Genomic DNA, 18,769 nt, shown 5'->3' with positions numbered 1-18,769 from the left:
AATTGGGCTCCTTCCACCTGATAAATACTGAGTAGTGTCTGAGTAGTGTATATGACAAGGATTTGCACAATTAAGGAGGTCAGGTATTTTTGATTACCATCATTCTCAAGGAAACATCTGAATCAAAATTATTCAGATTGCACTCTGGTTTCTAACTTTGGCATGTCCTGAAATGAGTTGTACACTCGGATGTTTAATCGGTGTGCCCCCTCGAGTGTCTTTTGGCAGAAGATGTGCAACACAAAGTACTTTCCTCCCATAAAATCCCTACATTTACTTTTTTTCAACACTACATCTCTCTGAGTCCTTTCCACTTCTTTCTCCTACAGTCATCTGTCACCCTTCTGGTTTATGAACTTGTTTTTGTTGGCTTTAACGACTCAAGTGAACTTTACCACTGCTAAACAGTGCTTATGTGCTCTCTCCATAAAACATAGGAGAATTGGCTTACACACAAATTTCATAATTAATTGACTTGTAAATCCCTAGTAATGATATACTATGTAGGGGTGGGCAGAAGTCGCGTAAGGACTTACGCGGAGAGGCACAGAGATTGAACCAATCTCCGTGCCTCTCCGCATAGTTGCATTACGTGACACCCGCCCGTCTTTCGCCTGCCTCCCGCCCGCCTCTCGCCCGCAGTATTAAATTACATTAAAAAGCCTAAAATAAGATTTAAATAAAACTTGCCTTATCGCGGGCACATCCTTGTCCATCGCGCTTTCTTCTGGGAACTGCGCATGCGCGGGAGCCCGCGCATGCACATTCCTTGTCAGGAACAGTTCAGAAGGCAGGGTGCCATGTATTTAAAAAGCAGGCCATGTACTTTTAAGTTTGACACATCCTGGTCACTACTGCAAGGCCTACCTCTGTCATAGAATAGTATTGTTGGTACCTTATTCAATACGCTGCAATTTCCAAATGGGAGCATGTAAAAAACTCATGTTTGGTGTCTTTGGAACTTTAAGGAAAAATCATAACTTATTGGAAAGTGTGATTTTAAATTACAATTTTGAAAATGACACTTTTAGAACGTTGGAATTAGCCTGCCTTAGTCATCTGGTGCCTTGAACCTGTCTTTGGGTTACATGACTTGGTAAAGGTGGCAGTTGGGCATCTTGTATTCCTCCTAGACACTCACACACAATTGGGAGCTTAGGTGTGCCTGATGGGCCATCACAGGCAGGATGGGAGGAAGAAGCTGAGCCCAGCCCCACTTACCCTTAAATAGGCTATGTTGTGCCTCCACATAAAGACTGGTAACAGGCAACTATGTCTCAACAGGTACTATTTCAAAGACAATTACTAGAATGTAAAAAGAATTACAAGAAAAAGACAAGAAAGAAGGAAAACACCAAAGTTCAATATCATGGTCTGTATTAGAATCTGTATTACAGTTTATAAAGAAAGCATTAATTTCGGACAGCAGTATTACATTTCATTATATGAAAGTGTGTTCTTTAACATAAGTGTATGCAAATTGCTTGCCGAAGTGTGAACGGCACAAAGTGATACATTTGGTATGGTGAAGAAAACAGTGAGATGGTGCAGTTTAAAATTGGTATATGACATGAACACAAAAATCAAAAATTGTTTGGAAACACATTAAGGGCCAAGGAAACTGTAATTCTGCGGAGGTTTGTTGATGACATTTCGAGCTGTGCTTTTTCAGGTAATCATCAGGATGGGATTACACATATCAGTTTTAGCAATTGCTGTTTGAAAATGGGGAGGGTGGGGAGAGAGGGTTATAGAAGGGGTGTGTACAGAGCCTGTAGCCTGGAGTTTAGGATACTAGTGATTTAACTATCATTTTGAATTCCAAATTTCGTATAAAGAATACCATGCTTCTTTCTAACTTTAATAAAGAGGAGAGGCGTACATTTCACAAAAGGTTGCATATGAGTGAGGTTTGTAAATACTTGCAATTTCTCTGTGTGGTACTTTGAAGTTGGAACTTCAAGTTTGATTAATGCAACTTCAAATCATGTAATGAGCTTGTGTGTTTACATGCTATGTAATGATATAATATGTTCTAAATGGCTTTATTAAATTCACAGCACCCTATCTGAACTGAAAGTTCAAAACATTTGGTATAAAAATGTGATCTATGTTGAATTGAATAGTTAAGGTCTATTAAGTCACACCATACATTTTATGTAACAAGCGATAGGAAATGACAGAATCCTTCCTCAAAGAAGGGCCTGGAATGTCTGATTTCACTGGTGAGAGTACAAAACCAGGCTACTGGTCTTTCAATAGTTCTCTGGTCCACCTGTTCTGAGCAGTGAGATCTTTATTGCAGAAGCCTTACTCAAACCTCTAAAGCCTTCCCTCCTTTCCTGGTGTTTACTTTCTCATCTAGTGTATTAGAAAGGCCACCTTGAAGGTAACATGGGGCAGAAATACTCCCATCCATCATACTCCATATCATTCTCTTCTCAATTAGGAGAGTTATTAGCCAGCTATCAGTCACGGGTGGAGGAGACCACCACTGTCACTGGAGTACGACTAACAGACTGCATGTATCTTAGGCCTTAGTTCCCAGCGAAATCTTCCTGATGTCAGCAGAGATCTGCCATCCAATCCTTAACATCTACATCAGAGCACCCACACCTGGGGGGTACTTACAGAAGCTCACATCTTGACCTACTGATCCTCAAAACATTCCACATCCCAACATCACATCGTAAAGGAGCCTCCAGAACCCCATCTAATGAAGGAAGTGGAGGCCACTCACTTTACTGTTCTGCACTGTAGTGTGCCTAAACGAACAGCTGCGTCTGTGTCTTTTCTTAAATCTTTCTCCTGAGGTAAGTATTGGCACCAAATTGCTAATAGTATTTAGGGTGGAAAACCATGTCAGAAATTGCTTTGGCCCAGATAAGTGTGTTCTATGGTAATCTCAAGTATGAGGCATGAGCCAATTCCCATGTTTGAAAGAAAAAAACCAATTGCATAATCTTTCTACATTGTCCAGACAACTAGCGGAGTGCAAAAACTGATAGAGTATGTTGGGACAAAATGCTGCTGGAGGGACTGTAGACTGAAATGTTATCCGCACTTTAACCCAAACCTCTTGCACCACCCACCTATGGCATGTGACACCTGCCCTTTGGGCTTACACCCTGCTCACCCAGTCACCCTCTCATCCACCAGCCTTACTTTGCAACAGACAACTGCATCAGCACCTCTAAACAAAAAAACAACTATTTTTTTGTTTTTTTTTGTTTTAAACTTACATCTTCTTCCTGCCCTGAAAGTGACAGGTGACTACTACAAATTTCTGGCACTCCATTTATGACATTCTTAATAATGGTAGGGTGAGTGGACAAATAGATTTCAACTTTTGACGTAATGTTCATCACTTTGCTCAAAATACTGAACTCATAGAGCTCTTTCTCAGATGTCACAAATAGGAGAAGAGTGCAGCATGACAGTGAGCATATATATAAATGATACTACTTCAGTTAATGTGCATTCTTTTTCAATTGACGTACATCGAGTATGCTTTGAGCATTAAAATACATGACTGAAAGGTAAAACAATGCCATACTTGTGTAAAAAAAAAATCTGTGCGTCTCCCTCCGAAATAGTGCTTCACCCATCTAGCTGCTGAAAAATGCTCAGATGTATGAACAACCAATCTGAACTTACTTTGTAAGTAATTTTATCAGCATACTGGTTGTTATTTTTTTCTTATTTATCTATATCTAATGTATTTGCTTGCATTAGCTCATTAAGCCAGACCCACTGGCTTTGCCAATGTTTGTTTATTACAGAACCAAGTCTTCCTCTACTCCAGCTGCACTGAAGCCTTCGGGCCACTCACAAGACCAGTGCTAGCTCCTCGATGAAAGTCTTAAATGAATAAATTCTATAGGTGAACAAAAGATCTCAATTGGTTTATAGTGGAACAAATTAAGCAAGTGGCACAATTTGAAGCAGTAGCTTAGCACAAATGATGGGGCACCTCTTTAGAATGGGATGTGCCTAACTTCCATCATTAGTCTTAGGCTGAATGGAGGCCCCTGAAGGGTTGAGTGCCCCGCTGCACCACAGGGGCTTCTGTTACTCCCGTGATCTGAAGGCTGGACATGAACCAAGGGTAGGCATAACTGGTGTAATACGCTGTAGAGTAATTACTCTTAATTACAACAAAATTACTCAAAATGATGCATAATTACATAAGAAGTGAAATTCAGCATTTAGCTCTATTTTCTTCCAAATCGGCCAGATGACGCATTTAGAAAATAGCTCTAAATGTTACAGGACACTTAAGGCAGTAGCACTGGCGTAACGAAAACTGAGGGGGCCTCCCTGCACGGAACTTAGAGGGGCCCCCTCCGAGCTCAATCAGGAGCTCTCCGGCCAGAGGGCAGTGCCGAGGGGGCCTCCTGGAGCTTGAGGCCCCCCCGCACCGCGGGGGATGCGGGGGCCTGTGTTACGCCCCTGGGCAGTAGCCAGCAGCCACTCGCTGCCTGTAGGTTTGTTGTTCCTGGGCTCTTGTGGCGGGATTTCTGCCCCAAATTAATCTTTATTACTCAAGCTGGCATAATTGCATAATTTTGGTAATTTCGTATCACAACAGTAATATGTAATTACTGAAATGACTCAGATTACTCTGGTGTAATTACAATTTTTCCCAGGCCTAATATTAACACTATTTCCTCTTTTTTGCCTCTGGTGTGAAGGCAAAATTTGAATACAAAAGCAGTGCATAGCTTGGTTTTCCTACTGTTTTTGTATCCTTGGAGGCCAGTGTGGCTCTGAAATAAGTCCAATCTGTGGTGGTAGTCCCCAATTTTCTACTGTTGAAGGAGGCTTGAAAGGGTAGAAGCCGTGGCAGTAGCAAAGGGGGGCAGTACCCCAGGCGGCACCAGTTTTGGGGGCGGCAGCCTCCCCCACTCTTACCTGCCGTCTTGAGGCGTCAATCGCCACCCCCGCTCTTCAATCGGCTGAAGAGGGACAGCAAATGGAAAATCTAGCCAGCGCCCCCCGCTCTTTGATGCGGCCGCAGCAGGGCGGCAAACACGGGGACCGCCACGGGCGCCCAAATCAATCAATCAATCAGGGGTTTTATAAAATGTGCTACTAACCCGTGAGGGTCTCAAGGCGCTTGAGTGCTAGCTACGCCACTGGGTAGATGGGATCTGGCTAAAAATGTCTTTCCGGGTCAGTTTTACCACTTTTTTCAATTATCGGACTACAGGTCATCACACATGTTTCCATATTAGTTCTTCAAAATGCCTCAAATGTTATCATTTTCAAACAAAAAAAAACAGATTAACAAAGCAGACTGGAGCACGCGAAGCAATCACTCAAGACACTGCCTGTGAATATGTTTCTTCAAATATGGGTTTTTCTGCAATCAGGCTGAAGATGAATATTTGTAAGTGTAACGTGCATATCAAATGTGAAAAGCAGCTGCAGAAAAGATTAATATCTTTTCATTAAAAAAGGAAAGTGCACTGTTGGTTCAGCATTTGCATTTAGATCGAGTAAGTAATAAGTGTATTGACTGCTTAAGGATGCGTATTACATAAAAAGAATAGTGTAGAAAGGTAGGAGAGTCTGTCCGCGTGCACAGTGAAGTCAACTAAATGGCGGGGTTTATCTACAAACCTGTGAGGATACAAAACATTTGAGGAGGAGAACGCTATGAATTATGATTAGTAGAATATTATTCTGAGCTCAGTACTGCAATGCATAAGACTTAAACTATTAGACACTTACCAGAGATCATACTCCCCTCTGTTAACCAGCGTTATAACGATTAATCTTCAAACAGGTACATTCCAGTATTTATTAGTCTCCACAACGCTCTCCTCACAGCGTGCCCTTCATCCCAACATTCTAATGCAGGCTCCCTTAAATTGCTGCCGTCGGCCAACGGTCGTCACGGCCACTACCTCCCCAGTGCTGCGCACGACCGTTGGACGTCCATTCAGCACTAGTTCCAATGGACAGCGCAGCACTGGGGAGGTCTATTTACAACGCTTTAAAGGGGTTAACAGAACCTCCAGGTCCCAACGTTCTAATGTATGCTCAAACCTAACTGTAGGGCTGTACCAACAGCGTGGCCAGGGAGGGGAGAAACAGAATACTATATACATGCGCCCATTGCACCATTACTTAAAATGACAGAGAGCAATAAGTAGATAAAAACATAAGATATAACACACGCAACTAATTGTCTTGTTTCCCTCAAACCCCAAACTAATGAAGCTTGCATAAGTGAAGTTTGCAATAAGTGTTGGCACATTCTTTAGAACAGAGAATAGATGGGTGCATGATTATTGTTTTCTTTAAGCACTTTGGTACTGAAGACCTCCAAGGAGTAAAATGGGTTGCAGTGGATGAAGAATGGGAACAGTCCAGCCTGAACTGCCTGGCCAGGGCCACTCTGAACCTAGAACACAGAGTTCCTTGCAAAATATTTTGCTAAATGTTCTGAAACACTCTAGGGAGCTGCAATATTAATGTCACGTCCAAAGGCCATAACACTGTGCCACATTACTACAAAAGAGCTACCTACAGGAGGAGGAGTGCTCAAATAAAAAACCGACATTTGGCTGGGGCAGCATAAATAAATAAATAAATAAAACCTGGTATAATAACACGGAATGATATGCCTTGACAACTGCACAATGAACCACTTACATAATGTCAGCCAACACTGCAGCAGAAATAGAGAAATGATTAATATGGATTTGTGAGCAGCACTCTGAATATTAGTGTCTAATGTGTTTATATGTTCTTGAGGGAGTACTGTATTTTATATGTTCTTACGGGAGAACTGGCTATGTAATGAGTTTGGCCATTCTATTTAGAAAATGGGAAAAGAATGAGGGTCAGGTGCACTAAAATGATTGAAATCTTTTAATTTCTTGTTTTAAAAATCGTGGGGCATATTACCAACAACTAGCGATAATTTTTGTCTCTAACTTGTTTAGAGACAAAAATTATCGCCGCAAATCGGCGATTTTTATCGCAGATAAACCTTGCTATTAGCAAGGTTTATCGCAAATGCGATAAAAAACGGCCGCAATGCATGAATATCGCTGAAAAGTCAGCGATATTCATGCATTATCGAGCAAATGCTCTTAGCCATGTTATCCACCTCCCATTGGATAACATGGCTAAGAACTGCTCAGGGCAGGTGTTAGCTTTTGGAGATATTCGCGCTTAGCGCGAATATCTCCAAAAGTTGGTAATAGGAGATAGCGATGTTAGCGACTGTTTCCAGTCGCTAACATCTTGGCACGCCCACTTTGCATGTCATTAGTGATAAATATCACTGACATGCAAAGTGGGGCCCATGATGGTCGCTATCTCCTATTAGCTGTCGCTAACTGGTGTTAGCGACAGCTTGGTAATAGGGAGATAATTTTATCTCCGCTTTCTTGGCTTTTAAAGCCAAAAAAGCGGAGATAAAACCCCTTGATAATATGCCCCTGTGTTTTTAACTTTACCTGCATTCTTCGCACAATCTGCATTTTTGCACCAGTAGCACACCAGCACTTGCATCAGGTAGTGCTTCGGTACATTTTGGAGGTAGGCTCTCCTTTGGTGGTGTTCAGTGTCAGACCCAACAGCACACAAGCAAGCGCCATTTTTGTTGGTGGTCCAGCTTTCTGTCTCGCACCCAGCCACTGTATTTAATAAGGCCCGACGCGATCACATGGATTTGTGAGCAGCAATCTGATTATTACTGTGTAATCTGTGCTTTTATATTCTTACGGGAGTACTGTGTTTTATATGTTTTTAAGGGAGAACTGGCCATCTGAAGAGGGCGATCATTCTATTTAGACAGAAGGAGAAGAGAGGGAGGATCGGGTGCACTAAAAAGCTTGAAATTTCTTGGTTTAAAAATCGTTTTTGTCCTTAACAAGTGACATCTTTCAATTTGTGTTACTGAGTCACTTTAATATATATTTTGGAGTTGATGTCTTCATTGTGATTTGATTTGTTTAATGCATTTACACACATCTTTTCATGACATTTTTTGCTTATGTTTTGTTCAATATATCCCCATTGATCAAATCTTGATAAATTGAATACAGATGATATATTTTCATATAAAAAGGATTTTATGTGCTTATTTTTCATTATTTTTTATTTTTTTCTGACTCTTGAATTCAATTCACTGTTGTAGCTCTGTGAGCACTTTGCTGTTTGATTATCCGACAAACACCTTGACTCAGGTTTGAATAACTACAAAATTGTTCAACAAACAAAATCCCTTGTAGACAATTTCCCTTTATTTTATTGATTGCCCAAGCCTACAAGGGTTTATTGGGTTACCCAAACTTTTTGAACGTTTAGAAAGTGGGCATTTCTCTGTGCTTATAACTTTATGTGCTTTGCAGCCTGACTCCAATCCATGTCTGGTCCTGGTTGAGAGCTAGGCTTTGTGCATACTTTTTGGACAGCCTTAACACAGGAAGGTCTAGGTGTAACAAGAGAGGCATCTGCATCCATCTGCATACTGATAGTCTTCCTGGGCTGGGAGAAAGGGAGGCAGGTGCACAATCATCTGTATAGGCTGTATCCTGTCCTCACACAAATGGCTCATTTATCCCCTACTGTACGTCTGGAGCCAGGGCTGGCATTGAAAGGGAGTGTTGTGCACTTGTAAGGATTCTTTTGAAGTGCCCCCAAGATCAAAGACATTTTGAGTATAATGCAAGGGCTCTTACCCCATGTTTGAAGAGCACTTATTGAACTCTGAGGGATTGCTGAACTGCACGAAGGACTCTTCTGTACTGGTCTTATGTTGTTACCCTGCTGCCTGCTACTTGCTGGGTGGCTTAAAGAACTGGATTGTGTTTATGCATGTTGCCCTGCTGCCAGCTGTCCCCTGACTTTGGGTACTTTTAGCCCTGCTGCGTTGCCAGGAGGAATTGAAATAAAGCTACCTGCTTCCTCTGCCAACCTGCCTGCCCCTTCATGGCTCTCAAGTGCCGCCAAAGGAACCCAGCACACGGGGAGCACAGATTCAAGTTCCTTAACTTCCACTCTTGTTTTCAACTTGGCGTGCAGTGATCACTTTATCTTTCTTTTAACCTTATAAGAGCAACCAGTGCATAGAGAGCACTTGATATTTTCACTTCTGGGCTGGCACCAAGCATGGGTAGAGCGTTCACTCTGCTCTATACCAGAAGGAGGTACTTAGCGTATGGTGAGAGCTTTATTGATCTCATGGGGTTTTTTTTGTGTTTTTTTTTCTCCTATGTATATACCTGTTTCTGTAATTATGGAACCTGTAACTCACTGATCCTCATGTAAAGCGCTCTGATACCTCCGGGTCTAGCCAGCGCTATATAAAACTTTGCAAATAAATAAATAAATAAATTGCCTCTTAGTGCTTGAGGAGCTCTTTTCATTTATTGCTCTTCCATGCACAGTGAGCTTTTGATTTCAGGAGCCCTTCCGCTTGCCAAAGCCGCTACGTTGAGGGTTGATGAGCACCGCGTTACCCTCATCCTGTCTCCTGCCGTAGTCAACAGCCCCCCTGTCACGATGACCCTCATGGGGCCTCTGGCAGCTGAGCAGCCATGCAGGATCACTAGCCTGCCCGGAATCCAGAGTACACTGTCAGAAGAAGGTGCTGTCACTGAGCACCAGCCCAAGAGGCCTGAGCACAACACCAGAGGCTGTCATTAATTTCAACGGCTCCCTTGAGTACTTTTCGACCCTAAGCCATCTGAATAATTGCGAAGCTTTCGCCCCAGTGAATTTCAACTTACAGCATGGTGTTGCCAGACCTGAGCGGCTTTGTTGGCGATTGATATCAGTCCACACATTATTGCCTGAGCAAGTTCTGGAGCTGCACTTTCTTCGCGAATGGCTCTGTTTCCTATTCATTTGCCTGTGAAACCAAGATATCCCTGGCGGGTCCATCTCGCATTGGAACTTTAAGTGTTCTCAGCATGATGGGGTGAGTCCTCGATAGAGGCACCCACTCCTTAATAGGAACTTGGGCCACATGGAATTACCCTATCAAACCTAATAGGGGTGCAGGAGCTCCAGTGCCTAATGTTTACTTCTAAGCGGAATCGCATTACATGCCCTAAATATCCTAATGTATGTCCTTTTGATTCTGGTAGTGTCATGATAATCAGTATTTATTCAGGACAGCAAGGTGTGCACGGTATCATTGATTCATGCACCTCTTTATAACCTGCTGCTTTTCTTGCCCTGATGTTAGGATTATGTCATTTTAATTCTTGCTTTATCAGGATAATCCGTACTGATTGATTTGGATAGTATATACTATTTATGATTCATGCCATTTTGGTCTATGTTATGTACAATATACTATATTTTTATTTAGCCTGGTGTGTAGTCTCTTTTGTGGTGTGTTCATTGTGTTACCCGCAAGACTCCTGTCCATTGCTCTCCATGAAACTATCGAATGTGACTTTAAGGATGCACCGAAAGGAGTCTACAACAAGTAATCCTTCCATGAATAGGTTAAATGATATTTTTCTGAACAAGAAGGATCATCCCCTTTTTGAAGCCTTTTTGGATGATATTCAGCCTCTCATGGTTAAGAAACTTTTCATCTAGTTTAGACACGGCACATTGCCACTGAGGGCCGTAACACACAAATGGCGCAACGCCCCCCCATCGGTGAGCACTTGCCCTGGTTTTTCGAGCAGCAGAGAGACAGATCTGCACGTTTTGCTCTTCTGCCCCTCCTGCGCCAGAGCAAGGGAGAAATTGATTTTGCAGCTATGTAGGGCTAGGGGCTTTAGGGACTTCAGGGAGGTTTTTAGGATTCTTAAATATGATACTTCCCCCCTGATAGTGTTTGCCACAGCAAGATTTCTCCAATCATTGTGGTACACTAGATGTGCTATATTAAAGATGGAGGCTTGTACTATGGCCTAAGGGTCATTTTTATGAGGTGTTTTACTCTTTTATAAATGTATTCTTATAAACTGACACTTTGGTATTTTTATTGATTTTTTTATTATTGCAGGAATTGTTTATATGAGATTCTTAACATTTTTTAAACTTAGTACTATTAGTGTTAATCTGTTATTCTGATATGTATTTTGTCTATATATGGCCTTTTTATGGTATGTTTACCGAAATAAAGTACTATGACTGACTGACTGACATTGTGTTGCACAAACGCTTTACACATTGCCTTCGGGGATAAGCCTGAGTGCCATGTGCCACACAACTGGGGGTGAGCACAGGTTTTCTTTGATGTGCCACTTACTTGCCCTAACTAGAGGCGTGGGTTCTGTTTGGCGTAGGCTCATACTCTAGCCAACCTGAATCTCCGTTTCTAAAAGTGATCCAGGCGGAGAAGTACTGGATGGTCTGCTGAAGTGTTGGGTTGGGTGGTACTGAGGGCCGGTGTCCACTGGATCCCGGTTACCTTGCCCCAGCTGTGGTGGGTGGCACTGAGGTTCTTGGTGAAGGTATGTTGTGCATCAGAGATGATAAATTGAACAGTGGTGTGGTCGGTCCAGTTGAGTTTTGTGACGTGGGTGAATTTGATTCGGTCACTGGTAGTCCTCGGAGGTGGGGGGCTGTCAGGAAGAGCGGGGAGCAACAAGGCGGGGGAAGAAAAACATCAGGAACAGGTGGGAGCAATAAAGCTACTGACTCAGTGTTAACCCCCAAAAGATGTGCCTATATTCACTAATAATCCCAATAAAGTAATGGGCAGAAATACACCACTAAATTAACAGGCAAAGATTAGGCCCAACAAAAGAACAGTCTAAACCAGTGGACCTGCCGACTGCGGTGTCAAACTGGAGAATTGGTCATATTTTCTTGTCATTCAATTTGCTTTCATGTAAACTCAAGGGAATATGATAGATAATGGGAACATTTCAATTCAATGGTGGAGATGAAGAGGGTCAACGAAGATGATTGATAGTGCTTAGGGATGCATGTATAATGAATGGAATAACATATTTAAAAGGTAACAAGAGTGTTGTAGCCTGAAATCAGAGTACAAAATCAATTATTTTTCACATTTAATTTAAGGTTTGGTAAAATATCACATAAGCCAAAGGGAGCAGAGGTGCTGTGGAGTAAAAGAACAAAGCAAATGGAAATGCGAACAAAACAAAATGTAAGCCGCAAATTAGTCTAAATCCAGTGGATTTAGCTTCTGAGATCACATAAGGATCAATATATCACCAACCCACTAACTTTTTGAACTATGTTTTGCAAAAACAGTGGAACATCATCTCAAATTACAATAAAGTAGGTTAACAGATGAACAGGGAAGAACGCAAAAACATAAATCACTAGTTCATAAAGCACTTTGCTGAGACGCCATATACAGTACAGGGAAGGGTGCTGGAATTGAAGAACACTTAACCTTTCTCTTTATGAGCCTGTAAATGATGTGCATGTGAGCACAGGTGAAACACTGATAATCAAATACAACTACCACTGTCAGCGAACAGAATCATAAAGAATGAGACGTTTATGGCGCAAAGTAAAACACCTCAAACTCCCTGTCTCCAAAGACAATCTGGATCATTAAATACAAGAAAAACGAGTTCATACTAGACTGAAGGATGTCACAGGATCAATCTGTTGGAGGTAAACATGCATAAACAAATGGTATGTAATTACAGAAAGTGCTCAAATGCCATTACTGAGAAAGCATCACCTCCACAGCCAATGTCTGAGCTCAAATTGACTTTGCCAATAAAAGTGTCATCAATGTCTCATGAATCAATAGTCACCTTTGAAACTTTCTTCCAAGAGTAGTATGTTCATCTAGTGGTATTGATTTTACAATTATCTCTAAATTACACTGACCTCGAGGTTGTTTGCATTGTGTGCATAGAAATACTAAGAGTAATTGGGATAATTAGAGTCAAGCAGAAATGAAGCTTCTGACAAGGAATCTTGAATTGCAGATTTTGCAGTGAATGGGGAGTTCAGTTGTGTTTCATTTTAGATTTTAAAATATTGCTTGCTGAGAGGATAGTGCATTATGGAATCATACATAATGAAATTGCCATGTCCTAGTAGATTTTTCAATCATTTTCAAAATTGAAATGTAATTTTATATTTCAGAGGCAGCGATAGTTCATCTGCAGTTATGGTTAGTTCAGCGTTTCCATAGAAAAGGTTTTCTTTTTCTTTCATAATACCTATAATGCACTTTGAATAATCTGCAATAAATGTTACCAAACAAGTTAATCTAAATTGAGATTAAAAGATAAATCATTATGTGAGGAGGATGGGGGGAGGGAAGTAAAAAAGGGGAAGGCAAATATGTGACATTCCTCATTTTAATTCCCTTTGCTCCTTTTTCTCCAATATATAAACTAGGCATTGGAATAGAACTCTACTCACAGAAGAGCACATGCTTGGTTTGTTGTATATCCAGTTAGTAGTGTTGAGAGGCAATGTGTGTGCATTTGTACATACAGCACACAGTAACACAGTAAAAACACCACAAATGGACACCTGACCAGTATTAAAAAATAACCAATCTTTATCTAAACCAGCGATACTCAAAGTACGCCTGGGGGCTGCCTGCGACCCTCTTGACCTTTAATTGAGGCCCCCTGGTGAACAGCAGCACTAGCTATATCCATGGCCCGAACGATGATATACCCTAGATTGAGCCAGTCCATATGCTTGTATCTCTGGGTCAGTACTTATGTTCAATTTTAATGTGAGATCTGATGCTATTAGTTTAATTACATTTTGCATACTTTTCATTAAATGTCATTAAGCAATCCACAATTTTGCACACCCTTAGGTAAAAGGGAGGTTATTCCAAAGTCTTTGGGCCTAATTACAAGTCTGGCGGTCTGTCGGTGTAGGTGCTGCGGTGGTCGAGGACCGCCACACCAGTGGTCCGACCACCATATTATGAACACCGCAGCCAGACCGTGAGAGGACTGCTGCAACCGCTGGGGATCCACAATTGTCAACCGTCGTGTGGCAGTCTAAGGCCGTAATATGCTTAGTGGTGCTGCTGCCGCACTGCCAAGCATATTCTGAGTTTCCTCTTTGACCCCAACCACAGTGGTGAGCCAACCATGGAATGGGTAGCAGTAAGGAAATGTTCCCTCTAGGCCTGGGAAAGCATGCACGGGAGCACACGGTGTGCTCCCCTATGAGTATGCTCCACCAGTTCCTGCATGACATGGACTTAACAGTCCATGCTATGCAGGAACTTGCTACACCTTTTTAAGAGGCACAGCTGTGGGAATGCCAAAAAGACCGCCTACCGGACCACGAGGAAACTCATAATCTGGCAAGTGACCATCAGTCCTGTTTGTCGGTGTGGGAATGGGGCAGTGGCATGGTGGCCAGCTTCCACACTCCAAACAATATCGGGCCCTTAATCTATGTGCATAAAGGGTCTGGTGGTTTGTGAGAGTTTTGTGTCTTTCTTGAAATCCAAGCATAGCCAGAGATGTGATCTTAAGAGTGTATACCCCACCACATATGTTCACTTTAGAGACAACTTAATAAAGTTTGCTCAAGATAAGTGACTTCATTATATCCAGGCTGTACATATTAACTGTTAAAACAGCAAACAGCAAGAAACTGGTTCTAAAGGACTTTTTCATTACACCTATTCTAAGCAATATTTCACTTTAAATGGCATTTACTAGGTTGACAAAAAAAGTCGGTGAATGTTATCCTTGCAGAAAATTCCTTATTGTTTATTATTAGGCAGTTTCATTTTTCTGAATATTCTGAATTCCCTGTTCTCTTTCAATGGGGCTCCAACATCACAACTCCTGTTTTCTTCGATTAATTCTTCCTGTCTTTCCATTTTCCCTTTCTGTCTCCAAGATGCACTATTGTGTATTAATATCCATTGTGCTCTTTTATTTTAATTAAACTTTTTGCTCTCCTGTCTGGACCATCCTTACCCCCCTTGACGTAGTTTTCATTTTTAATGCCTACCTGATCTATACCACTTTTCCCCTCCCCTATTCCATTTTTACTTACATTTATTTATTTCACCTAACCTTGCTATTTTTTATCCTTTTTTCCATTCAAAATCATAGTAGACATTAGAAAAGACCACAGTGACCTAGAGATACTGGATTCTTTTGCTTGCTATTCTACTTTAAAAACACAAAAATTAAAAGTATCAAAGTAATTATTCTTACCTTTCATAATGTTTTAAGAATTTTAATAAGTTTTTACATTTTTGATATTCTGGATTCCAACCAATGTCTGATACACTTTTGTATGAAAACCATTACAAATGGAGTTTTCAATATGGCAACACCTCTAAATGCAGTTTTGTCAGCCCGGCTTTCTCGATTTTGAGTTATGAGCATAATGAGAGAAAGCCAACAAATTGGTCTCAACGTAGGTGTGATACACTTGAAATTTCTTTGGTTGGCTATTCATCATGGTGCTTCATAAAGGCCTGCTTTAATTTGTGTCAGTTAGAGTTCATGGAGACTAGTGATTACTGTGTTGCTGCAGCCATTGTGTGACAAGACACCGGGCTTATACTGTGGGATGAAACTTCATACAAGGAAAAAAGGGCTAGATTTTCCACAGTAAGATGAGTTGAACCCATTCTGTTTGTGCCATTGCATTCATATGCAGGAAAGATGTGAAGATCTGGAGATTTAGAGGAGGATGACAAGTGGGCTGAAGCAATCTACATTACCAAAATTAATAATACTACACCATTCCTTTGTTAGGGCCTCGATATGTCCTCCGTTTATATATTAACAGACTTAGTCTTTTGAGTGCTGAGCTTCAAACATACTGCGGAACATGCAGGAGCACGTTATCCTGGCAGGGTCTCAATTTAAGGATTTTGTTAGTAGACAATACTTTATCATGTAGATTGGTGTCATCAATCTACTCATCTACAGCCATGTTGTGGTGGCTGAGTAGTGCACCATAGAAAGCATTAATCAAAATCTGTCACACTTACTGGAAAAGCTAAGTCCTTCAAAATAGACCTGCTAAAATAGTGCACCAAAATAATTATGTTACCAGTAGCCTTTCAGTAAGTGTATAATCTCAGCCAACCTTCAATTAATAATTGTCTGCCTCTAATTATGGATGATTCTATAAGACTAAAATGTTTCCTAAACATAACCCAGTGTCTAACATGCACTTTCAGACGAAGATTTGTATACACATTTCTTTGAGTCAGAGCCAAAAACCACATTGCAACACACATCCATATTGGTAAACTAAAAGTCAGTATCCATGCAAGTCAGAGTCATTGAGAATGAGTTGGTGTATGGTATCTATCTGTATGCAATGTTCATCCATGAGAGCCGAAGTTGTGACAGATTTTCAACATATATTCAAGAAATTAGATGATATTTAAGGCAAGTAAATATTACTTCTTTACGTAGCCTGTGACGTCCCTGAATCTTCTTAACAAGTTTTGCTCCATGGAACATTGATGAACGCTCTTTATTTAAGGGAAAATCGGTTAGTGGAATTGTTTAATCAAATGTGTAAAGTCAGCAACTCCTATTTTACTCTTTACTATACATCAAATATTGAAGCCTGTTATACAGGTTGGTGAAAGTGAGAGAATGGTTTAATAGAATATTTAACACAATTATCTGATGAAGGATTCGGAAACTCTTAAGCCATGATGGCACACTGTGCACAATAGAGTTTGACATTATACACCCACCCCTTTAACATATATCATAAACTAGTAAGTAATTAGTAAAAACAAATCTCATCATATTTCCCATACAAATGAAAAAAAAACAAATGATTATAAAGATGGCTAGCCAAATTACTGACAGTAAACAAATGTTCTGAAATATTGCCTTGCCTTCTAGATCCTTATCTTATAGAATAATAGTTTGTGACAATTGTCTAACAAAATATTGTAACAAAATTGTGTTACTGACATCTTCTGTTTTAAGCCATATTGTCTGTGATGTCAAATCCAAATATACAAGTGACCACACACTGAACAGTAAACATAACCCAACCATTAATATATATCTGCATTTCCTTCATAATAGACACACATCTATGGTTGGAATTGTCTCAGTGTGTTTCATTTGTGTTATACATTTACAAGCATTTTAATATCATACCATATAAAATATATTGATTAAACAATAAATAATCAAAGATCTTCACCATGGCTGAGGTGTGCACCTAACTTTCTTTACAGAAACATTCACTCTGTAGTGATACAAAGAATGAATTTGAAAATAGGAATTTCAAACATAAAAGGTTGTGATGGGACTCACCTCTCTGTCCAGCAGTGCAGGTGATACCACAGTAACAATGTCTCCCCTTTCAGGATCAATGTAGAACATGTTCGGGGAAGGTTTGTCTGGTTTTTGTTGTAAGATATTGTAACGCAGAACTGCATTATCAGTTGTGGGGTCATCGGCATCAAAAGCAGTCATGCGCATTACTACTGTACCTGCAAAATAAAAGGATCCTTGTAAAAGGCATGTCTAATTCGATTTTAAATTGATGTCTCCGAACAGTAATGAAATATGCATGATTATATAAATGCTTGGAATACATAGAAGTGGGCCAGGTAGGACTCTTGGAAATTGGCCCTCTCTGAAGGGTCACACAAAACCTTTTGCCTTTCTCCTCTTCTTTTTCCGACCTATATTGTGTTGACTTTAGCACTCTGGGTAACTTACCACTGATGACCAGTGCTAAAGTGCATGAGCTCTCTCCTTAAACATGGTGCACGTGGTTTACACCTGTTTGGCATGATAGATTTACTTGCAAACCCCATCTAAATGGCTATACCATATTTCCAGATCCCGTAAATTAAATGCTACTCGTGGGCCTGCAGCACTAATTATGCCAGCCACAGAAGTAGCCTTTTAACCCTTCCTGTGCTCAGCTTGTCATCAGCCACGGTGCTCATGTGCTCATGATGAGCTGAGCTTGTCATGACCGTTGGAACGCTCGCACGCTGGGCTGATTCCCCTGCTGTGCTGAGCATTCCATCAAAAGGACACGCTCGTAATGAGCACCCGAGCACCGTGGCTCATGATGAGCTGAGCTCGTCATGAGCACCGGGGCGCTGAGGGCACCCACACCCCAGCACAGCGGGGGAAACAGCCCTGCAGCGAAGGGGTTAAGCCTGTCTCAGGTCTGCCACTGCATGGCCTGTGTGTGCAGTTTACTGTCACTAAGACTTGGCATTTAAAACTACTTGCCAAGTTGGAAACTCCACTTTTATTACACATACGTCACCCCTAGGTAGCCCTAAGGGCGGGGTGCTGGGTAAATGAAAGTTAAGTCATTCACTGGTATGTTTTGCATGTCCTGGTAGTGACAAACTGCCTATTTGTTTTTTTATTACTGTGAGGCCTACTCCTCTCATAGGCTAGCATTTCGAATTCCTCAATACACTTTCAAGCTGTAATTCTTGATCACAGAAGAGTAGCTTTCTCATGTTTCATAAGTTTGGAATGAAAATTACAAATCCTCCTTACGGGTGAAGGTGTATTTAACATTACTGTTTTGGAAATGCCACATTTAGAAAGTGGACATTTCTCTGTGCTACAACTCTGTGTGCCTTGCAACCTATTTCCAATACATGTCTGTTTTGGGTGACAGCTACATTTTGTACATTTCCTCTAGACAGCCACAAACACAGGAAGGTGAAGCTCATAGCGATTCTGAGTACTCATCTGCCTTAATTTGCATTCTGATGGGTCTTCATGGGCAGGGAGGAATGGGAGGGGTAGTCAATTACACTTCAATTGGCGGTGTCCTGTCGCTGACCTAAGGAATGATTACCCCCACAGATAGCCTAACAGACATA

The 18,769-nt window shown here is 41.1% G+C and overlaps 1 protein-coding gene across 1 annotated transcript in view; it reads right to left on the bottom strand.

Moving 5' to 3' along the window:
* Nucleotides 1-18,769, bottom strand: part of CDH13 (cadherin 13) — a 2,391,456-nt gene that overhangs the window by 993,070 nt on the left and 1,379,617 nt on the right. Inside the window, exon 7 of the mRNA XM_078669939.1 lies at nucleotides 17,220-17,398. Within this exon, the coding sequence (XP_078526065.1) occupies nucleotides 17,220-17,398 (179 nt within the window). The remainder of the gene's footprint in view (nucleotides 1-17,219; nucleotides 17,399-18,769) is intronic.

Source organism: Lissotriton helveticus, chromosome 12 (genome assembly GCF_964261635.1).
Source record: "Lissotriton helveticus chromosome 12, aLisHel1.1, whole genome shotgun sequence".
NCBI classification, from domain to species: Eukaryota; Metazoa; Chordata; class Amphibia; order Caudata; family Salamandridae; genus Lissotriton; species Lissotriton helveticus.
This window is presented reverse-complemented; position numbering and strand designations above follow the sequence as displayed.